Here is a 25,275-nt window from a genome sequence, read left to right as displayed (position 1 = left end):
CCTATTTTTATTTTACTTGAAAACAGGGTCTCTTAAGCCAGGGAGGCTGGCTTCGAACCTGCGGGATCCTCACAAGCACCGGGATTATAAGCAGGAGCCACCATGCCTGACTGAATGAATGAGTACTTTCAAAAGCAGGAACGTAGTCTTTATTCAACAGAAATGCCTAAAGCCTGTTAGCACATAATATTAGAAAAATGAGAGCCTGTTAGTCAGACAACTGCATACTTCTTCTCTTCCAGAAATGGCAAAAAGTCTTTTGAATACATCTCTGTCTGCAAGGACAAAACTACTACAACAAGTGGGAGTATCACTTTATAATACTTCTCATGGCTTCCGGGAGGAAGAAGTGAAAAAGACACTCCAGCAATTTCCTGGTGGATCCGTTGACCTTCAGAAGACAGACAGTGGCATTGGCATTCTTACTCTGAACAATCCCAGTAAAATGAATGCATTCTCAGGTAGGAGAGATCTTTCTTTTCCTAGAGAAAGAATGAGATTAATTTTTACCTGCTATCATGTGTTTTTTTTTTTTCCCTGTACCTGGTCTTGAAAGTCTTGGTACTCTTTGTAGAACACACACACACATACACACCACCCCACACCACCCCCCTCTCTAAAATATGAACCATTTTTATTAATTGTCGTTATTTTAATGCTTTCAGAAATTCATTAATACAGGTGTTGATGAAAATTACACTGTTAAATCAACCTTAATTATTTTCCCATTGAAATTTATTAACCATATAAAAACTTCATGTGCTTGTTTTGAGCTAATGCTACTTAGAAATGAGAAGGAGCAGGTTTTAAAGATTTTCTGAAACTAAATAGAAAACCTTATAAATGAAAGAATTAGTTTAATTTTTTCCAAGAATTGAGATAAGACTGTCATTGTTAATTTCCCTCCTCATGCCCACAAAATCTTTAATGAAAAGACTACTCTTTTTTTAATTGGCATATAAAATTACATAATTATAGGGTACAGTGATAATTTGATACAGGTTGTATTTCTTTGTATTGAGAACCCTCAAACTCTTCTAGTTATTTTTAGATGCATAATAAATTATTGTAAATTGAAGTCACCTACTCTGCTATAGAAAACTAGAACTCATTTCTTCAATGGAAACGCTATTAACTTTAAAAGATACTGATGGATATCTTTTATTTACTAGTCAATACTCTCAGTAGATAAGAATTTTATATATAAGAGACTTGGAGAGCCAGGACATGTGGTAATTTGTAATTTTTGCTGAAGCACAGATTCTACCACAGCATTATAGAAGTGCCAATGAGTATTCTGACCACGCATGCATCACTCACATTTCAGTGTGATTTTGGTAATCTCTGCTTGTTAGTTATGTACTGCATGGGGCAGGATAAATGATATTCTTTAGTAGCATTTGCAATACTGAGCTAAGTTGGGCATTGTATTCTCAGTAACTTGAGAGACTGGGTCAGGATGATTGCAGGTTTGAGGGCAGCCACAGAAAGTAGTGAGACTTACATCAACCTAGTGAGACAATTTTTTAAAATAAGAATAAAATGGGGCTGGATGCATAGCTCAGAGGTAGAATACCCCTGGGTTAAATTCTCAGAACACCACATACCCACACATACTTGGCTTAGAAATATCTCAACAAATTTTTGTGTCTACTTTATATACAATCATACTTATAAACTTAATTTCATAAACTGTATATTTTGTAAATACCAATAGCCGGTCTTTATGCCCAACATGACTTTTCTTTCCACTCATCAGAATTCAGAGATATTTCTCTATATTGGTGATGACCAGTAAAAATGTAATGCAAGACATAAATGTGACATAAATATGTAATTTTAAATATTATGGTAGCCAGCCAGGCATGGTGGCACACGCTTGTAATCCCTGTGCTTGGGAGGCGGAGACAGAAGGATCACTCAGGTTTGAAGCCAACCTTGCTGGCTTAAGAGACCCTGTTTCCAAATAAAAAAATAAAAAATGGGCCTGGGAGTGTAGAAGGGTTCCATCCCCAGTAACACCAATAAATAAATAAACATATATATATATATATTATGGTAACCATCATTTAAGAAGTAAAAAAAATGGGTAAAATTAATAATACTTTTTTAAAAATCTGTGTGCAGTAGTGAAAATTGAACCCAGGAGCTACACCCCCACCTCTTTTTTACTGTTTGTTTGTTTTGAAATAGGGTCTTCCTAGGTTACTGAGAGACTTGCTACATTATGAAGGCTGTCCTAAACCTGTGATCCTCCTGTCTCAGCCTCCCAAGTACTGGGATTACAAGTGTGTGCCACCACACCTGGATAACACCTTTTATTTATTTAGTATATCCAAAATATTCTTTTAGTAAGTAACTGATAAAAAAATTATGAATCAGATGTTTTCCTTTTTATTTTCAGTTTTTAAAATTTAGTACTATACTTGGAGTACATCTCAATTTAGCAACATTTCAAGTGCTCAATAGCTATTTTATTAGACAGTGTAGCTTTATACTTTCAGTTAGTTTAGGGAATAAAATCCAACTTTTAGTATTAGTCCAAGATAAAATTAGGAAGGTTATACTGCTCTAGATGGTTAAACTAGATCAATAGTTTTAATTTATTACTAAAGAGTTATAAAAAGTTTTATTTAACTGGAAATAATTACTAATATGATGCATAATATATAACAGTAGTAAAAGCAGAGCTGCTTTGATTTGGGTAATGCTCTTCAATTTGGTTGTGTGGGGAAAAGATGAGTAGGTCCTCAATGCCCTTGCTTAAAATTCATCCAGTGAGACACCCCATAAGGACTCTAACTCTCAAGGTTTGTTTTACAAATGGATGATTTGAAGGTCCACATTTGACTATAGCTATTTATTCTTGCCTAAAATATGTGGGTCTTTTTTCTTTTTCTACTAACCTATAAATCACTTGAGAGCAAGAACTATATTTCTAAAGCATCTAGGATATTCTTGGAATTGTTACAGTATTTTTTTTTTAGGTACTGGAGATAGAACCCAGGGGAATTCTACCTCTGAGCTACACTCCCAGACCTATTTTTTATTTTTTATTTTGAAATAGGGTCTCATTAAGTTCTAGAGGTCCTCACTAAGTAGCTGAGGCTGGCTTCAAACCTGTGTGATCCTCCTGTTTCAGCCTCCTCAAATGCTGGGATTACAAATTTGCACTACCATGCCTGGTGGAAATATTACAGTTTTAAGTAAGTATATCATAAATAGCAATGAGAAAGGATAACTGCATTAGTAATTTCTGAGTTCATAAAATTAATTTAACATTATTTTTGTAGAACCACCTCACTACTGGTTACTTCAAAAAATTACTTAAAAAATTTAACTTTGTGGGATTTATATTCCAAAATGAAGTATACAAGCCGGGTGTGGTGGTGCACCCTTGTAATCCCCACACTTGGGAGGCTGAGACAGGAGGATCACACAGGTTCGAAGCCAGCCTCAGCTACTTAGTGAGGCTCTCAGCAACTTAATGAGACCCTGTTTCCAAATGAATTATAAAATAGGGCTGGGGAATAGCCCAGAGGTAGAAAGCCCCTGGGTTACACTCCTCAGTACCACCACCAAAAACAAAAACAAAACAAAACAAAAATGAAGTATACATAGTGTAATGGAGACTACATAGAAGTATTGGAAATTTGCAGTACAGATTCTTTGCCAGTTTCACCCTTTGTTATGTTTTTTTTTTACATGGGCTTTTAAAGCATTTTTTAGGGAGAGGAAAATAAAATTAATCCTGCTAATAACATTATGAGTTTTATAAACTTGGAAGATCACAAAAAATAAGCATATTTAAAAGTTTAGGATTAACATTTAACATAATAGTCCATGCTGTTTCTCTTTTAAATTTATCTAATGTAAGAAATAAAATTTTTGAATAACATCAAGGTAACAACTAATTTAATCTATGAATCATACTTGATGTTGGTAGGCCTGTGAAAAATTTCCATAGTGTGACTTGGTTCATCAGAGCAGTCTTTAAGCTAGAGATGATATATAAGATATAGATATAGATATACACATACACACAAGATGATCTATATCACCCCTTTTCTGAACTATTATACTACTACTGATGTGAATAAGATAGGAATCTCACCTTACTCTGTATACCATATGTCCAATATGTCATAAGATCTCAGAGTCATATGTTATGCAGTAAAGCTTGTTGAGTTTGTTGACTGAGACACTTAACATAGTTAAGAGTCTTTCTTGACACCTTTTTATTTCAAAATTATTCTGTTTTTCAGTTTCTGACATGTATTTGTGATTTTCCCTTCCTCTCTCTGGCAGGTGTTATGATGCTACAACTTTTGGAAAAAGTGATTGAGCTGGAAAATTGGACGGAAGGGAAAGGCATCATTGTCCATGGTGCAAAAAATACTTTCTCTTCAGGATCTGATCTGAATGCTGTGAAAGCACTAGGAACTCCAGAGGCAAGTGTTGTGCAATCTCTGCTTTAGATTGTTCATGTGTGATTAGACATTATGACTGAGATATTTATTTACCTATGTGGTTATTTTCATATCTCTTTAATAGCTTTCAAAGGATCAAAGGGATTTGTTTGGGTTTTGGTGGTAGAAAATTATAAGAAGGATGATAAAGGAGAAATAAATGATTCTGAAGGTATTACTAGTAGGATAACTGTAAAAAGCAACCTGGTTAACATTTAGAAATCACTAATCTTTTGGTTTAGCAGAGCACTCTCAGTTGTTAATTGTGTTTATGATTTTGCATACTTAGATTCTCTTTCTTGCTGTCTATGTTATTCCTACTACTTCCCTCAACCCCTACTTCATCTTTTTCTTTTCCAGTTTAATCAATCCTTTAAAAAAAAAACTGTAAAATTTTTAGATTTACAGAAAAGTTGCTAATGTAGAACAGAATTTCCATTTACTCCATACTCAGTTTCTCTGATTTTAACATCTTTTAACTATGGTACATGAATTGGTCACAATTAATGAACCAGCACTGGTTTTGCTGTTTTTGTTGTTGTTGTGTATTTGGTCCTGAGGATTAAACCTAGAGACAGTCTATATTCAAGCTACATTTACAGCCTTTTTTATTTGTTTTTTGTTTATTTATATGTTTTGGTACTGAGGATCGAACCCAGGGGCATTCTACCTCTTCGTTACACCCTCAGCCTTTTTGAAACAGGGAAGGTCTAGGAAGCTGAGTGTTTCACTAAGTTGCTGAGGGGATGGTCTTGAATCTACAATCCGCTTATCTCAGCCTCTCAAGTACTGCCGTCTTCCTATTTCAGTTCTCCCAAGTACTGGGATATAGGCATGTGCCACCATGCCTGGCTTTTTTTTTTTAAAGGGTCTTGCTAAGTTGCTGAAGGTCTCCCCTAAATTTCTGACTTTGGCCTCAAACCTGAGATTCTCCTTTCAGCCTCCTAAGTACTGGATTACAGGCATGCACCACACCCAGCTCCAACATTGGTATTTTTTTATTATTTATTTATTTATTTTTGCAGAACTGGGGATTAAACCAAGGGGCATTCTACTTCTGGAATATACCCCTAGCCCTGTTTTTTGAACCAGGGTCTCACTAAGCTGTGGAAGACCTCACTAAATAGCTGAGTAGCTAAGGCTGGCCAAGAACCTGGGATCCTCCTGTCTCAGCCTCCCAAATACTGGGATTACAAGTGTGCACCACCACACCCAGCTAACACTGGTATTTTATTGTTAATGAAAATCCGCTATCTGATTTCATATGTAAAGTTTGTTCATTAGTTAAGTTTGTTTTTTCTAGTATAGGCATTCTCCAAGTAATGTGTTCTGATCAATTTCTACAATAAATTTGTTGATTGACAGCTGAGATCTAGAGGCATCCATCACTTATTGCCATATACATCTTCCAGTCTCCTCAAGAAAATCTGAAATTTTGAATGCTTTATATTAAGTATGTTTAGAATACAAATTAGAATGGGCATATTTTACTTTCTACTACAGATTCTTATTTCACTTTTATGAAATCTCCCTAGTCCTAGTATAGAAAATATATAGGAAAAAATAAATTTATTTTCATAAAATTTTCTGTTTGAGTAATATTAAGAAACAATTCATGTATAAAATATAAGGTATGATTATACATTTGTGCTTTTAAAATAAATAAGAACCAGAAATGGTGTATGTAGAGTTCCTGATAACCACTTAACATTTTTCATATAGACTATATTCTTATATACTTGAGAAGTAACTATAAATATGTATAAAGCTAAAATTTAAAATGACTTTGGGACTTAGAAATTCATGCACATGTATGAGTTGCAGCTGTATGTATGAATACATTTCCCTTCCCAGCTGAGACATTCTGAGACTCTTAACATAATTTCAAGTTGTAAACAGTTTTTCTCTCAATGAAGCTGTTCTTTATCCAGCATACTGACTCTTTGTTGATACAGATGCATCACTAGCATCTGCTTATTTGGTTAATTTGATTTTTCTGAGAATGTTTAACTGGAATATATGATGATTTTAGTAATTGGGTTACATTCTCATAATAATGAAATGTGTAAAAATGGTTATTAAATGTCCCTTTAAAAATAATTAGGTCAATGTTCTTGCAATTGTAATTTTCCAGTCTTTAAGTGTTTATTAATGAAAATCACCAGCCAGGCATGGTGGTGTACACTTGTAATCCCAGTACCTGGAAGGCTGATGCAGGAGGATTGCAGGTTAGTGGCCAGCCTCAGCTATTTAGTGAGGCTCACCACAACTTAGACCCTGTTTCAAAATAAATAATAAAAATAGGGCTGGGGGTACAACATAGAAGTAGAATGCACCTGGGTTCAATCCATAGTACCACCCAAAAAATTACCAAATATAAACAAAAACAGAGACCATTACAATGAAATCCTCATGTATCTATAACAGCATTAGTAACTGTAACATTTTATTGTATTTGTTTAGCTTTCACTCCATTCTTTTTCCATTTAAGTATAACTGATTTCTTAAGTTTACTTCATTTTAGTATCTTTTATTTAATGAGCAAGAAGCATTAGTAACTGTCAACATTTTATTCTATTTGTTTAGCTTTCACTCCATTCTTTTTCCATTTAAGTATAACTGATTTCTTAAGTTTACTTCATTTTAGTATCTTTTATTTAATGAGCAAGAAAAGTGCTCCAGATGTCTCTACTAGGCAATCAATTCCTAATTGAAAGGTAATGGTCAAGAGGTGGGCTAGTAAGACAAGGATTATCCCTGACAAGCTACAGAAAGGAGAAAGAATAAAATGAAAAGATAATGTAAATACTAATCTAATTATAAGATTGGGATTTGATTGTCACATGTTTCATAGACTATAAGAGCTCCTTTTTAGAGAGAGGAAATAATAACTCCAATTTTAAGGTTCATAATATAGGTACATAAAAACCTGTTTACTGAACTGGGCGTGGTGGCGCATGCTTGTAATCCTAGTACATGGGAGGCTGAGACAGGAAGATTATAGGTTTGCAGCCAACATCATTTACTTAGTGAGGCCCTCCGCAACTTAGTGAGACCCTGGATGAAGAATAAAAAATAGGACTGGGGTGTAGTTGAGAAGTAGAATTCCCCTGGGTTTAGTCGCAGTACCCTCCTAAAAAAAAAAAAAACAAAAAACAACAACAAAAAAAAAAAACCTGCTTACTTTGCAATGAATGGGCATAATGCCTCAAGGAAAAGTCTGGTCATTTAGAAGCCTTCATGTCATTCTTTGTGCTCTGAACTCCTTTTTTACTCTTCTACAATCTATTTATTGCTTCTTAATTTTTTGCTGTATACTCCTGGTTTTAAGACTGAGTCAAAGTAAGTCTAAGATTCTGTAAAGGTGTTTATATTCCTCAACCCTACTATATATTTCTTGTGCTTGTTAGGCTGGTTTGACTTCTGTGGGAGTGGATGAGACTCCCAAGGAAGAAATTATAAATAAAGAAGAGAGAATCATGGATTGGATTTTTGAGAATGCATGCATTTATGAGATCAGCTGAATAGGAAGAGCCATGGATGGAAACTGAGAAAGAACAGTCAAATAGGAAGGGAATTCAGAGTGTAAAATGTTAGAAACTAAGAGAAAGTATCACAGTGAAGAAACTGGTCAAAGAAAGGCACCATGTTTAATAGAAAGAAGATATGGAATAAAAATAAGTCACTTAATTTGACCAATAGGAGATTGTTAGAAAATTTTGAGAAGAATCTTTTGGGAGAATATTGAAGGCTAGATCACACGGGGTTGAAGAGAGTATGTTGGGGTGAAAAAGGAGAGAAAATGCATTTGGACTACATTTAGGCAATTTGTAATTTGTGGAGATCTCATGATGAAATCCTTGAAAATATAAAAAATCAAATTATTTTATTTTTCCCTTATTTCTTCCTTTTTCTGTTTATCTTTGTAGAGGTATTAGGTAGGTTTATCTTTGCTTCTTCCCCCTCAAATTATCCAGAATAGTAGAACTCCTTACTGGCCTAGGTATTTGATCTGACTCTCATACCTGCATTTTTTTTTTGCTTGTATCTCATGCAGAACTGAACTCAAAGAATGCTAGAACATCAAGAGTTGAATACACCATTTGCATTTTGATCATTTACATTTCAGATGACATCAATGAATTTTAAATAGAAACTCAGATTCATTTTTATCTTTATTACTTATTAAAACCTTAATTTAAAACTATTGACTATGTAATATACTTGCATTATATCTTTGTTTTTATGCTTATTTTTATTTAAAGGATGGGATGGCCTTATCTATGTTCATGCAAAACACCTTAACAAGATTTATGAGGTAATGTATCTTTATTTTAAAAACACAATTTCTAAAAGATTAAAAATAGTTTACTATATTATATTATTTATACCAGTTTAAAATTAATAGCTGCCAGGCGTGGTGGCACACACTCGTAATCTTAGCATTCGGGAGGCTGAGACCAGAGGATCACAGTTCGCCAACAGCCTTAGCTACTTAGTGAAGCCCTTTGTAACTCAGTGAGACCTGGTTTCAAAATAAAGAATAAAAATAGGGCTGGGGGTATAGCTTGGAGGTAGAATGACCCTGGGTTCCATCCCCAGTACTGCAAAAAAAAAAAAAAAAATTAATAGCTGATTTTCAAATTATAGTCTAGTGATGAACTGTTTCTCTATGTCACAGAGAACGTCATTTAGTTAAATGTGTGATGTGTACAGAAGAATTTTTATAAATAAGAGAAGTGAGGGAGAAAAAGAAATTAAGATATAGCTTTTGCCAGGCGTGGTGGTGCACGCTTGTAATCCCCATGCTTGGGAGGCAGAGACAGGAGGATCGCGCAAGTTCAAAGCCAGACGCGCTGGCTTAAGAGACCCTGTTTCCAAATAAAAAGTATAAAATAGGTCTGGGAGTGTAGCCTGGAGGTAGAAGGGCTCCCAGGAACCCCAGTACCACCAAAAAAAAAAAAAAAAAAAAATATATATATATATATATATATATATATATATATATATATATATCCCCTTCCCATAAAGGGCTTGTATAACTTGTTATCTTAAAGAATAGATATGAGGCAAATCAAATATTGACACTGGAGCAGAATAAAGATGCTGATCAGTAGACAACAGTCAGAGATTACTTCATATTGAAAATTAGTAGAATGTAGTGAAGTGGACTGGAGCAAGAAGAGAGGGAAAAAGAACAGTGAATGGAGAAGGCTTTTACAGCTTTGAGAAAAAGATTTACTTGGTATCTAAGTGAAGAAGAAAAGGGGAAAAATCCTTTTATCCATTTGATGATACAAACATATCTTTTGCTTAGTTAGCTTTCTGCATTCATAATCTGAATATAGACATTTAAAAAATTATGGAAATTAAGTAAGTTCACATTTAAGCATCATTTTATTTTTAGTACTTATTATACCTGAGATTCTAGAAGAACAATAGATCATAGCATTATTATTCTAAAATACTTCTTTCATTGTCTTAGCTTCTGTTCACCTTTCTTTTTATTATGTTTAACTTTTTTCCTCAAATAAATTTGAAAAATTATTCTTTTAAAATAATCATATGTATTTAGGAACAGTGTGTATTAAGAAATAATCCCTTTCTTTACAACTGAGGATTTATATTTGGGTTAAAACTTATAAAAATGTTATACCTGTAAAACATTTTAGATATACTCTTGTGAATACGAAAGGTGAAAGATTTGTTTTATACCACAGAATAATGCCTGTATATAGGATTAGTTTGAAGATCATTTCTATAATGAGAAGATTTTCTGTGTGTGTGGTACTGGGGATGGAACCCAGGGGCCTCCGAGCTATACCCCAGGCCAATTTTGTATTCTTTATTTTGAAACAGGGTCTCACTAAGTTGTGGAGGTCTCACTAAGTAGCTGAGGATGACTGCAAACCTGCAATCCTCCTGTCTCAGCTTCCCAAGTACTGGGTTTACAAATGTGTGCCACCATGCCTGGCTTCAGAAGGTTTTTGATAGGGACCTTCAACACAGTTTTGGAGCTTTGTCTTATAGAACACATTTTATGCCATTGGCTACAGTTTTAATTTTCCCATCCTTAACCAATACTAATAAAAATGGACTAAGATAAGATGGGTGTGGTGGCATATGCTTATATCCCAGTACTTGGAAGGCTGAGACAGGAGGTTTGCAGGTTCATGGCCAGCCTCATCTACTTAGTGAGGCTTTCTGAAATTTAGTGAGACCCTGTTTCAAAATAAAGAATAAAAAATCGGGCTGGGGGTATAGTTCGGAGGTAGAATTCCTCTGGATTCAATCCCCAGCACCACAAAAAAGAAAAGAAAAAAATGGACTAAGATATAGCTAAGTGTGGTGGTGCACACTTGCAGTCTCAGTCCCAGTAACTTAGTGAGACTTGGTTTCCAAATAAAAAATAAAATAAGGCTAGTGATATAGCTCAGAGGTAGAATGCCTCTATGTTCAACCTCCAGTGCTAAAAAACCAACAATAATAAATAAAGACAATGGATTAACATAATATCATATGGGAGTATTTCCAGTTGTCAGCTGCTGAGAATGCTTAGGGCTATCTTACACAAAGTACCTTTACTTGGAAGAAAGTTACTGTATGCCTTTACTTTCAAAATGGCTAATGATTCAAGGAAGTATTTTGATAAGTCTTGGAGGAATTTAGTGTGAATTATTGTGTTTTTAGTATTATAGTAATTTTCTTCTCATGGTGCACAGTTTCAAGAATGTATTCTTTGGTGTGTATTATAAACGGTACAGTAATTTGATTTATACTGCATTTTAAGATTTTTAAAAGTGAATAACATTTGAAATTAGAAGTATTAATATCCACTTTTCCTTCAATATACAGACTTCCTTTAATAAGTGTTGCATTGGTTCAAGGTCGGGCTTTGGGTGGAGGAGCAGAATTTACTACAGCATGTGACTTCAGGTAGGATAAAAATTGCATTATTTCTTGCACAAATACAATTAGCATATGCTCAGACTAATTTTATGCTTTAATTTTAATATTTTTTATATTCTTAAATAGAATAATCAGCTAATTTTTGTCAGTCACTAAAGTAGATTGACAGTTTAGTACAATTACTATTTATTCATTAAAAAATTAAAAACAATGGTTTTGAATAAATCAAATACATATTAGTTATACCACTGGAGAAGAAAGCTAAGGAAATATATGAAACTTTAAAATCCAAAAGAATTATACAAGAAAAGTAAACAGCTGTAAAAAGGGAAAAGAATGGAGAAAAAAGACTGCTATGCCAGTTCTCTTACCAGCAAATAAGAGGTTTTCTGAGCTCCACCAAGTATTTTTACCCTATGACTTATCACATCTTTGTAGGGCTTTGGGGAAGACTAGGGAATAAAATTATAGAGTGTTTTTTGGTACTAATAGCTCTTCAGTCTCTAAATGTTTTTCAGTATTGGATAGCTATGCCATATATGGCATTTTGGAAAGTCCTATATGTGTTTGAAATTGCTTTCACAGTACCACTCCCAAGATCTACAACCATAGTTATAAGAAAATTAATACAATAATCTGTTCAGGCTCATACACTTGAGCCACTCTATAATGCAAGCTGTAGTATATATAGCATAATTGAAAATAAAATGGTAGAACAGTAAAAAACCTAAACATTGGAGTCAGACTTGGGTTCATTCTCAATTTGCCACATTTATTTAACTTTGAGCAGCTATTTCATCTATGTCTCAGTTTCTTAATTTTTAAAATGCAAATATCTATAAGCTTACTGAACGTGGTAGTGTACGCTGTAATTCTAGTACTTAGGAGGCTGAGACAGGAGGATTGCAGGTTGAAGGACAGCCTCAGCAAGTAGTGACACTTTCATCAACCAAGTGAGACGCTGTTTCAAAAAAACAAAATCGTGCTGGGTGTGTGGCTCAGAGGTAGGATGCCTCTAGGTTCAATCCCCAGTAACACACACACACACACACACACACACACACACACACACACTCTATAAATTAAATGAGATCATGAATATACATGAATATAGATCTTAGCATAATGTGTAACATAAAATATACATGTACACAAAATGTTATTGCTTAGGATCTTACAGTTATACTACTCTCTTTCTTTCTCTCTCTCTCTCTCTCTCTCTCTCTCTCTCTCTCTCTCTCTCTCTCAATGGTACTGGGAATGAGACCTAGGGGCATTCTACCTCCGAGCTATATACCCAGCCATACATTATTCTTTATTTTGAAAGAGGGTCTCAGTATGTTGTGCAGGGTCTCACTAGATGAGACTGGCTGTGAACCTGCCATCCTCCTGTCTCAGCCTCTCAAGGACTGGTATTACAAGCATGCACCGCCACTCCTGGCTCTATACTACTCTCTTTTACAGAGCTATTCTGACATACTTTTATTCTCTTTTCATTTGGGACATTTTTAGCCTTAGTGCTAACCTTGTCTGCCTGGCTGTCTGCCTGGCTGGCTGGCTGTGTGTCTGTCTGCCTATCTCTACCCCAACTATTTTATGATTTACATTTTTCTGTTCTTTCATCCTAAACTGTCTATATTTTTTAAAGTAGAATATAGTGGACAACATATATCAGGGTCTTCTTTTATTTTAATCCAAAGTAATGATCTCTGCCTATTAAGTTGCTATGTATAGTCAATATTACTATTGGTGTGACTGGGTTTAAATTTACCATCTTGATATTTGTTTTGTATTTGTCCTATCTGTTCATTCCTTATTCTCTTCCTTCCTCATTCTAAATTACTTTTATGATCCCACTTTATATCTACTATTGACTATACCATGTGTATTGTTTGCTTTGCTAGTTGTATTAACATACTAAACCTTAGCCAGGCATGATGGCACATGCCTGTAATCCCAACATTCAGGAGGCTGAGACAAGAGGATCATGGTTCGCGGACAGCCTCAGCTATTACTTAGTTGAGGCCCTTTGCAACTCAGTGAGACCAAATAAAGAATAAAAAGTAGGGCTAGAGGTGTAGCTCAGAGGTAGAAAGCCCCTGAGTTCCATCCCCAGTACCGAAAAAAAAAAAATAAACCTTTAAGTAGTCATAGCCTATCTTCACATAATAATATACTAATTCAGAAAAGATATGAGAACATTACCATATACATCTAGTTTTCATCTCCTGTTCATTGTGTATCATTGACATATTTGTATATTACAACTCCATAGTTACTATATTTTTGCTTTAAACAGTCAATTATTATTTAAAGAAATAAACACAGAATAAAATGTCCCTTTATTCATATTTTTACCACAAAGAATAATTTGGTCTAAGCATATTTGGATTTTTGACTATACATATGAAGATGATTCTCCTAATCAGAAAGTTGCTTAGTACTAGATGTTTTATTATATGTTATTTAAATAGCTTTAGAAATTAATTACTTCTAAAATAGCTACACTTGCATTAATGCCTGTATAACATTTCTACATTAATAATATATTTTTTTGAGAATATAATGATAGCTAGGAAGTCTACATGAGGAAACTTCACATAAAATATTTTCCAAGAAACCTTTAGACCTCTGATATTTCTAGTTAGATTTGGTAGCCCTTGCAATCCCAGTAACTGGGAGGCTGAGACAGGGAGGTCTTAGGTACAAGGATAACTTCAAGTAGTCATAATCTCATAACCTAGAGAAAGCCTGTTTCACAACTCAGTGAGACCCTGTTTCAAAAATAAAAATACTAAAAAATAGGGCTGGTGGTGTAGCTCGGAGGTAGAGTGCCCCTGAGTTCATCCCAATTACTGCCAAAATAAATAAATAAATAAATAAATAAATAAATAAAATAAAATAAAATAAAATAGGGCTGGGAGTGCATTCAGAAATAGAATACACCTTGAGTTCAATCCCCAGTACAAAGATATTTCTACAGATACAATATTTTATCTCATGTTATATCTTAAAGATGTTTCTTCTGCATACTAAGTTGCTCTGACAAGGCCTTCTAATGTTTAGTTCTGTTTGTATAAAAGGAATGTTTGGTTTTGTTACTTGTTACACTGTGTGCATGTAGTTGCCATCACAAAGAACTACAATGTGATGTGAGACTATAATGCACCAATACAAGTATATTAAAAAAAAAAAAAACCCTAGCTGGGCGTGGTGGCGCACACTTTTAATCCCTGCGCTTGGGAGGCGGAGACAGGAGGATCGTGCAGGTTCGTAGTCAGCCTTGCTGGCTTAAGAGACCCTGTTTCCAAATAAATAAATAAATAAAAAGGTCTGGGAGTGTAGCCCGGAGGGAGAAGGGCTTCCAGGAACCCCAGTACCACCAAAAACAACAACAACAACAACAAAAAAAAACAACAAACAACCCTACCTAACCTTGATTCAGGTAAAGAATTAGAATATTGCTAGCTCTTTCAAAATCATCTGCTTTCCCTTTCTTAATCACAATCCCTTTTTAATTATTACAATGAATTTTATGATCATTCCTTTCTTGCTTTCCTTTACAGTTTTATAAACTAACCATACTATAAAATATATTGTTTTATCTATTTCAACTTTATATAAATGACATCACAGTTCAATTAAAAACAGGAGTAAAAATTCAGTAAACTTATTTGAAACAGTAATATTTTTCTTTTTTATAATTTATTACTCAAGTTTCAGTTTATCATTTCCATTACTTTAGACTTATATAGAAATTTTTAAGTAGTTTTAGTGTATAGGAAAGTTTGCCAAAACTAGTTAATTCCTAATTAAAATTTTTTAAAATTTTTTTAATTCTTATTTTATTCTTTGAAATAAAATATTCTTATGGTTTATTCTTATGAAAGTGCCCTCTGCTGGTATCTGTTCAGATTGCATCAGGACACAGCGACTGCTTTTTATGAGCAGTCTTTGGCATGATGCGAGACAAATAGGAAATTTCTCTGTGTTTTGAAAAGATTAAATGCTTTCCTTGTGTTATCCTGAAATACATGTGTTTATAAAATACACAACTTAAATATATATAACAAAGTATATATGTAAATATAACATAGTTACACATATTTACTATAAAAATTCCAAGTATATGCAAGTGTGCATTGCTACACAGTAAAAATCTTCTACATAAAATACAAATTAGAACTATAAATGTTTTTTGGAGAAAGTGAAAATCCTTTAATGTAGAATATAGTCTTCATCTTTAAGCATATGTTAGACTTTGCATTATCCTTTATTTGTATTTAGGTATAGTTAAGGTTTAGGACAAAAGGCAAAATAGTTTTCATGGGCTCTTCTCTGATACTTCTAAATTACCTTGCTATGTTAATCTCTAGCTCAAGGAAGTGTAATATGCTCTAGAGTTCCATTAAATATTTGATTTTGTTATATCTGAGGACACTGCCCTCTTATCAGATGTATTTAGGAATGTACTAGTTACATTCACAGAATAGCTTTCCAATGAAAACATGCTCATTTGTTGATCATCGTTCCTGGAAGTATTGTCTTCATTCATTAAATATTTTTACCACCCACGTAAATGCCTGTCACAGTCTTTCACAAAATATGTATGTCTTATTTTTTTGTTTAATTTTTCTAGGAGTATATTTTGTTATATTTTATAAAATTATTGGTTCACAATTATAATAGTTTCCTTTATGTAGGGCTTTATCTTTCATAGTTTCAGTTACTGCAGTCATCTATAGTCTGAAAATATCAAGTGAGAAATTTTATGAGTAAACAATGTATAAGTTTTAAATTGTACACTGTTAAGTAGTCTGATAAAATCTCATGCCATCCTGTACCATCTGCCTGACATGGGAATTATCCCATTGTCCAGTGTATCCATGTTGTATATGCTACCTGCCCATTAATCTCTGATAGCTGTCAAAGTTATCAGATCAACAGGGTGCTTATGTTTAAGTTACCTTATTTTACTTTATAATTGCCTTAAAGTACAAGAGTAATGATGCTGGAACTTTTATTATACTATATTGTTAAATTGTTCTATTTTTATTTTTGTTCTTAATATTTTAGCTGTGCCTAATTGTAAATTAAACTTTATCATAAGACTGTATGTATAGGAAAAATAATATATATAGTGCTTGGTACTATCTGTAGTTTCAGGCATCCAGTATTCTAGAAATTAGAAAGAAGAAACGGATACTTCATCATAGAAGTTTGAAAAGCACTGTTTAGATAACTTATCCCTTTTTAAACCCACATACCAAGAATTGTTCCTAAAGTTAGAGGCTAACAGGATTGCCTATCAAATATCTTAATTACTAGCCCCAGATATGAGGAAGCTATACGTCAGTACAAGCTCTTCCAGTTGATGTTTTTTCCAACTTGATCCGTATTCTGTCAGTTATATTCTGACAAATTGCCTTAAAATCAAAAATTCTAAGACTTATCTGCATTTGCCAAAACTTCCATAGTATCCTACTAAAAAGATCAAGTTAATTTTAAAATTATCTATGTTGTTTCTTGTAGCTACCTTATTTAACTTTTTTCTCAGAAAATTGCCTAAAATTCACTCAACTGATATTTGTACTCAATCATTCTTCCACTTCCAATGGAAAGTACTTCAGCAGATGGAGATATGTTTAATATGAGTTTACACAAGAATGAGCCTGTACATCATTCTAGCATTGCCTCCTTCCATAATTAATAAAAAAATAAAAAACCTCTTATAAGCACCAGCTGACAGTATACTTAATGAATGCATATGGAAGAAGCATTCAGGTCTACTTGGCATATATAGACTTTCATATTAAATTGCATTCTGTTGAGTCATAGTTTTTATATAAAATATTCCAAGTGAAAATGGCTTTTTTCAAAACAGGAGACTAACTTGTGGCTGAAAACCTGGCAGTCCTTAACTAAAAAACAAAACAAGATGACCTGAAAGAGGAGGGATGCTCAGGGACGGGGACAGGGGCAGGGGAAAGGGGAGGAGAGAAGGTAATAGGGAAGGCAGAGAATGTCAAAAGCAATGTATATGTATGTCACAATCAAACCCAGTAATTTGTGCAAGTGATATGGATTAATATAATTTTTAAAGGAATAAAGGAACAAACAGACTGATTAAAGAACAGTATTTCTCAATGTTTTGATTCTAGTCACTTCAAGTATTATGTTTCCATTTTAGTGACAAAATTGACATGGGAATGAAAAGCTAGAAATGTGACCAACATGTTTTCCTCCTAATTTTAACTTGCCTTGACAAATTAAAAACATTTAGAATGAATATGGATTAAGAAAATATTTATATGTACAGTGGCTTTCTATTGTTGTCTTAATATATTACCACACATTTAGTGACTTTAAAACAACAGTTATCTCACAGATGTAGTATAGGTCCAAAAGTCTGGCTGGACTAGCTAGTTTCTCTAAACCTTATCTCACAAAGTCAAAGTGTGGAGGGTCCACTTCCAGGCTCATCCAGGTTCCAGTTGGCAGAACGTAGAACTGAGGTCACTGCGACCTTGCTGTCAGCCTGGTGGCGTGCTCCTAGGTGCAGCCTGCATCCCTGCTCAGGCTTTCCAAGTGGCTCCCTCCATCAGTGGTGAGTCACGTTCCTCTCATACATTGAATGTCTCTGGCTTATACTTCTCCTGCAACTATGTCTCTACCTTGAAGTTCTCTGCTTTTAAGTGTCCTTAAAATTAGGACTCATTAATACATTATTTCAAACATAACTAGTCTCTTAAACTGATTTCAAAATTCCAGAATGTGTTTTAGTAGGCACTTATATTTATATACCCCAGTCATTCTTAAAAGAAAAACTATAGGGAAGGGGAGAAAAAAAAGTTTTCATATGCCATTTACTGAGATTTATCAAGTTTTTACTTTTGCTATTCTTTTCTGCATCACATATATTTCTCTCTTTACTAGACTAAGGTAAATAACTCAAAAGAGCTATGTTCAAAAGTCACTTCAATTAGTTCGCTACTGTTTTCTTTCTTCATGTGATTTTTATTTGAAGTACTTTGTTTCATTTAGTTTTGATTTTAGTTTTTTTCTTCCCATCTTTGTTTATTGAATTTAATTTTTTGAGTATATAGAATGTTGTAGTAAGTATGTACTTTTTGTTATTAATGGTATTCTCAAAAGAATAAATTCTAGAAGATTGCCAATTCAAAAGTTAAATGAGTATTAAAAATTAATATTTGTTAGTCATTACCAAGTTCTCCTTTATAGGAAAAGGTCAGTCTTGCACTCCATCTAGCCCATCTCACTCTGCCTAATCAGCAGAACCTACTGTTAAGCTTTTGAATTTTTGCAAGCCTAATGGGGGAGGAGTGTTCAGCAGTTTTAATATGCATTTTTCCAATGATGATGATATTTTCATACATCTAAGGGCCATTTTTAAATTCTTTGTGAATTACCTATTTGCATTTGGCTTGTTTCTTATAGAATATTTCTTTTACTTTCAATTTTTGTTTTTCAAATATTAGGGAAATGTATTATTATAAGTGATATATTTTAAAATATTTTCCTAGTATAGCATAAGTCTTCTGAGACTATTATTTTTTGCAACACAATCTTTTTTTAATAAAATATTTAGACATAACTTTGTTTTACATCTGCATTTCCCATAGTTAAAAGCTTTGACATATGCTGAGGCATAGATAATTCACTTATTCTCATCTAGTACTTGAGTAATTTTGTGTTAAACATTTATCTCTTTATTTTTAATATGGTGTAAATAGTGGATCTTAAATTACCATTTCCCCCAACACTACTTATTTTAAAAGGACTTCTGTGTTGTAGTGAATTGAGCTAGATTTCCACTTGCAGTTGGGTCTATTGATGAATCATCTGTTTTGTTCCATTATTTCCAATTTTTCTGTACTGTTGATAATGCTGTGATAACTCCCCTTTCATCTATCTAAAGATTATCTTCTAAAAATAAGTGCTATAAGTTGCCCAGATACTTTCAAGAATATAAAAATATTCAAGGCTTTTGATATATATTGCCAACTTGTCCTTCAATAGAGATCATCAATTTATACCACCATCAGCAGTAAATGAGTATTTGAGAATATCCTTACAATGAATATACTCTTGTAAAGATTTTTTTTTTCTGATTTTGATAATCAAAACTTATTTCATTTGCATTCATAGAGAATTTTGGTGAGGGATACATTTTTGGGTTCTCAATTTTTAGGGGTGGGCTGGAGATTTATTTAGGGGTGGGCTGGAGATTATATTTATTTACCTACTTAGAAGCGTCTCACTAAATTATGAGGCTGGCCTTGACTGTGATCCTCCTGTCTCAACCTCCCAAGAACTGGGATTACAAGCATGCATCACAACGCCTGTCTTAATTCCACTTTTTACCTGAAAGTTATTTAGACTTTGAATATAAGAAGTCCACCTCAGGAAGCTGTCACATTGCTCATATTGCTTTGTTTGGTAGTTAGCACCACATTGCTTAGAATTTTTAAAGTCTGCATAAAAAAAAATTCCATTGTGATCATGCTAGGATTACTGCATATTAAAATCAGAAGACTCTCACAAAGCATTTTCTAGTCTGCTTCCAGACCCTACAACCACCACCATATATACTAAAACAGAATTTCCTTCATCCAGCTTACCTCTTCAAGTACTTTTGCATAAAATAAAGGGAGTCTTATGAGGTTAGTTATCTCAGAGTTGCGAATAAAAAAAATGAGATTATAGGGAGAAACTTTGGGTTCTTCTCTTTTCCATAATTTGTTTTGTGATGGTAGGTAAAAAGCAGAAGAAAGTGCCAGGAAGTTACATGTGCAACAAATAAGTATTTGTGTTCACAGCATTTTAAAGTATGTTTGTAGTCAGATGTTGCTAATTATATAATTTTCTGTACCATATTTCTATATATAGAGTCTGTCTTGTTGAATATAGAAGGCCTAGCAGTTTCTGGACCTAAGGATTATTTAAATCAGTGGTTATAAACCTAAACTTAGGAAATCATATTGATTGTATGGCATCAGTTCTTTAAATCTTTAAAATATTTGTTACTTCTATTGCATAATTTTCCTTAAATTTTAGAGGGAAAAGTAATGCTTCTGCCTTATCTATAGTAGAACAGAGGATTATTCATTTAGAAATATAAAACTTTCATATGATATATACTTTATCATTTATATAACCACCATTGATGAGGGACAGTATACCATCATTTGCTGGGTTGCACATTGTGAGAATAGATAGCTCTTTTACTTTAAGTAGTTTAGGGATTCACTCATTTTAGTCCAGTAAACAACTTTATACCTATCAGAAACACTTCTGTTATATGCACTTGATTTACCTATCAATACAACAAATAAGTAATAAAAGCCAATATATACACAGTTCAGTGTGTCAGTCAACAAAATATATACAACTTAATAGTTCCAAATAAAAGTGCAAATAATAATGTGTTCTACTATAGATCTAGTTAAGCAATTTTACAGATCTTTTAAATCATACAGGAACAACCCCTTTAAGATTATCTTACAAAACAGTTATAGAGTATATGTGTTCTATGTTCCTGTCACATATGAAGTCATTTAGTATTTTAAAAGTTTATGGCATAAATACTATTATTATATTCTACTTTATAAACAAGAAAATGGAGGTCTACAGATACTAAGTAACTTCCTACAATCTAGAGATCAATCCTCCTCATCCTCTTTGTACTGTGCATCTTTTTCGTTGCTACATTTTATGAGGCACAGTACACAGCCAGTCCAGTGGCCAATGCTAGGATTTCAAGCTGAGCATCCTGGCTCCTGAGTCTCTGCCCTTCACAATGAAGTTGTGTAGTCTCTTAATTCAATGCGTGTATTCTTTATCACAGAGTTCACTGTAAGTGCCTTTCTTGAATATTGAAGACTTTTTCTTGTGTAACTTTTACTAAATTATACTTTTTAGTATAATTTGATACTTTCTTTTTAAAATTTTTTCTTTTGAATGTATTTGTTAACTCTTGAGATTTAGGCTTAACTCATCAAAAAGTAGTAGCACAATGAATAGTCTTTCCGGGTATCAACAGTTGACCTATCATCTGTCAAATGTAATAGTCTTTCCACAGTTATAGGTAGTCTTTCCTATAACACTATTCCATTCAGATAATATCAAGACATCCAATTTGATTAATTTCATCTTTTTTAGATATCAGAGAAAAAATTTAAACATTGCCAGTAATGATTATAGTAATAAAGAGTATGAAGATAGGAGTAATTCTTACTTATAAGAAAGTTTAATATTGTTTTATAAATCAAGTCTGTCATAGACTTTAGAATTATAAAAGCTAAATCCTCTATAATCTACATGGATTAACAGGTTGTCCCTTGTGATAAATTACATTCTAGGTAATACCAGATAATGGCATCAAACCCTAGAATTAGTATATAATCTTTTAAGTTGATGAAACAGTTTCTATTTTGGGATATATGTTCTTGATTGGATCACATTTTCTCTTCCAACATTTAAAATTTTATATTTAGACTGTGATATTTAGGCTAATAAAGAATGTTATGGAAGGTTTCCCTCTAACACCCTGTTAAACACTTCTGTTCTTTTGTCACTAATGCATTTCTTGGTCACACATAGGCACATGCTGATAAAGAATGGATGTCATTTTGATCACAACAGATCTTTTTCACAAGAATTTGTTATTAAATAAGATTCAAAAAGTCATATTTATCTTGTAGGGCAAGGGGAAAACATGGTATAAAGATTATGATGATGAAGATTCTTTAGAAGCAAAATATTTCATATACAAATGTATACACATTGGTAATAACTTACTGGATGTTAAGCAGTTTTTATGTTCGGCTGATTCTCAATCAGTTTATTCCTGACAATCCTTTTCTCATTGTAGGCATAGCTTTAAGCCAACATCAGTATCAATTTTAGGATCTAAACAGTGACATAATTCATTTTGTGAAAAGTTTTATATAGGGCTGTCAGTGTTAACAATATTCCTGTCACCAAGGCTGTCAGATATTATTTAATTTTGACTCTTTAAATTTTTGACAGTTGTTTTTATTATAAGGCAACACTCTTACAATCCTGGGGCTAGATTCTGGACCTTAAAGAGAGTTTTTTTTTTCTCTCTTCATTTAAAATTATTTAATAACTATTTGCTTTGAGAAGGAATTGCTCATAAACATGGCATATTTTCCTTTGCCAAAATTCACAGCTGAGACGAGAAAGTTTTGCAGTGGGTTAATAAATAGGCTTTTGTGGGAATTCTTTACTGCAATATCTCTCCTGATTAAAGGGTCAAGGACTTCAATCTGTTGTTCTTGGTGCTAAGAAAACTAAAGCACCTGTAGTTGAACATTTAACATTTGGAAAGCCAAAACTAACTTAATGTCTTCATTTTTGCAATTAGTTTGAAAGCAGTAGTTTTCCTTAAAAAATTCTGACATTTAGTCCAAATGAAGTTTAACATAGCAAAAAGCTTCTAATTGAAGCATACAATCAAAATAAAACTCACAGGTAGTATTTCCTAACTACAGAGCTTTATTTAGTCTGTTAATAGTATACAAATATTTAACTGGCAAACATGAAGCCTTTTGATATGCCCATCAGTTTATTTGCATCAGTTCCCCTTTATTCCATTTTGCTTATTAAACAATCACTGTATCCCTGGAAATCCATGATTTGGGAAAATGAACCCTTCCAACGGGAAACCACTGCTATCAGTCTGAACCAGGCCATTACCAGCATTTTTACTGGTATCCCTATTTTCACTCTAGTTTCACTCTTGTGTGTGCCCAGAGGCTAGGAATACACACACAGAAGCCAAACTGCTTAGGTTTATGTGCTAGCTCTGTCATAGCTGCACTGCCTTCTTTCAGCTGTTTAACTTCTATTGCTCTAGTATTACCATACCTCATTTGGTTGTTCTGAGGCTAAACATAAGGGCTCCTAAACAAATGGTGTGTTATTAAATACAAATTAAGGTCTTCATACAGCAACCAGAACCTTTATAAATATTTCTGATTGTAAGCCCTCAGTTGACCTCCTCTAAGTAACTTCATACTTTCATAATATAATAAAGTATGAACTCTTTACTGAGGCCTATAAATCTCTTATTTCATCCCTCATTACTCTTTGTTCCTCTATTCATTATATTAGCCTGGTCCCAAGAGATACTGAGAAGTTCTAGTCAAGGCCTTTCTTTGCATTTGGTATTTCTTTTTTCTGGAATACTTAACTCTCCAAAATTTTGCATTGCTCATTCCCTCAGGTAGTTGTTCAAATATTTAGGCCATATTCACCTAAAATAGTACATCTTCAACACACATCCTTATATATTATCTCACTAAGTTTTTATACATCACCATAGACATGATATTTAGTGCCCTTCTCCAGACTGGTATGTAAGCTCAAGCACAAGGATGATATTTTGGTCATTCCTATGTTCTCAGCACTTAAGAACACTACTTAGCATTGCCATTGCTCAGACAGCATCTAGACAGATGCTGTGCTAAAACCAAACCAAACCCTATTTTTATGAGGACCCTTAACTTACCATGCTTTTTTTCCCCTATGCCTGTACTTTCACTGGATCCAAGTTTTTCACTAAGTCCCAACTCATTTAAATATGTGTGTGTGTGTGTGTGTATACATATATGTATATGTAACCATAAATCTACAAAAGCCATGTTTTTCTAACATTCAGTTTTTAATATTAAATGTCTGCCCAGACAGGTCAATGGAGAATTCTTATCAGAGCACAAACAAGTAGTACTTTTATTGTAGCACATATATGTAACATGTTAAGATTAAGCTTTTCCCTTTTTCTTTTGTAGGTTAATGACTCCAGAGAGTGAAATCAGATTTGTCCACAAGGAGATGGGTATAGTTCCAAGCTGGGGTGGAGCCAGCCGGCTGGTTGAAATCATTGGCAGTAGAGAAGCTCTCAAAGTGTTAAGTGGGGCCCTCAAACTGGATTCAAAAAAGGCTTTAAACATAGGAATGATTGAAGAAGTCTTGCAGTCTTCAGATGAAACTAAATCTCTAGAAGAGGCACAGGAGTGGCTAATGCAATTTGTCAATGGGCCACCAGAAGTCATAAGAGCTTTGAAAAAGTCTGTCTGTTCAGGCAGAGAGCTTTATTTAGAGGAGGCATTACAGAATGAAAGAGATCTTTTAGGAACAGTGTGGGGTGGACCTGCAAATTTAGAGGCTATTGCTAGAAAAGGAAAATTTAATAAATAATTTACTTTTCAAAATGTCGATATACAAGCTCCAATGACTAATATTTGTGAAAGTAAAATATTAAATATGCATAGCTGAATTCCTTGAAGTCTATTACTAGTATTCTGATTTGTTTGGTAATTTCTTGAATATCCAAACTCATTGGTCTAGTTTTGTACCATTTGGCTAATGTCTAGAAAACTTTTTGTTTTAAAACTATTTTCACAAATTTCTACATTCCTTTACTAGTTCTTGGCCTATAACCAAAGACCAGTTTTTAAAAGGAAAAGTTACACAAAACCTATTCCTGGGGTTAGGCGATTTTTCATGAAAATTTCGTTCTGTCTTACCTGAATTTACAAAAATAGCTTAATGAGCCTTGCAGTTAAAGAACAAAAGTGGGGGATGATCGGAGCATAAGGAAATAAAAAAATATATATATTTTTCTACTCCAAGCAGCTGGAGTGAAATTAGTGAGAAATTAAGTGGCTCTTTAAAAATAAAAAAATAAACTCGTTTATGAAAAGTTAAAAAATGTACAACTCAAACTTTTATGATCATCCCAGTAATTGACTTCATTAAAAATATGTAAGTCAAAGAATTAAGCCCCAAATCTAACCTCTGGCAAGGAGTAAAAGATCATTTCAAGCCATGTACAGTGGCATACACCTTT

The 25,275-nt window shown here is 33.5% G+C and overlaps 1 protein-coding gene across 2 annotated transcripts; it reads left to right on the top strand.

Moving 5' to 3' along the window:
- Positions 1-241: 241 nt before the first annotated feature.
- On the top strand, positions 242-24,623 carry ECHDC1 (ethylmalonyl-CoA decarboxylase 1; the record flags this gene model as incomplete). 2 transcript variants are annotated; one of them, XM_080699959.1, is made up of 5 exons in its annotated part: positions 242-461; positions 4,309-4,451; positions 8,735-8,787; positions 11,325-11,405; positions 24,215-24,623. In XM_080699959.1, the coding sequence occupies 5 exons, from the start codon at positions 245-247 to the stop codon at positions 24,621-24,623; spliced, it is 903 nt and encodes a 300-aa protein (XP_080556085.1). The 2 variants fall into 2 exon arrangements, with proteins under 2 accessions (XP_080556085.1, XP_080556084.1); XM_080699958.1 differs by lacking the exons at positions 8,735-8,787; positions 24,215-24,623 and having other exon boundaries at positions 245-461; positions 11,325-11,399.
- Between the last annotated feature and the right edge of the window lie 652 nt (positions 24,624-25,275).

Source organism: Muscardinus avellanarius (genome assembly GCF_963383645.1).
Source record: "Muscardinus avellanarius genome assembly, chromosome: 8".
Classification (NCBI taxonomy): Eukaryota; Metazoa; Chordata; class Mammalia; order Rodentia; family Gliridae; genus Muscardinus; species Muscardinus avellanarius.
Note: the sequence above shows the minus strand (reverse complement) of the source record. Positions and strands in the feature narration are given on the sequence as shown.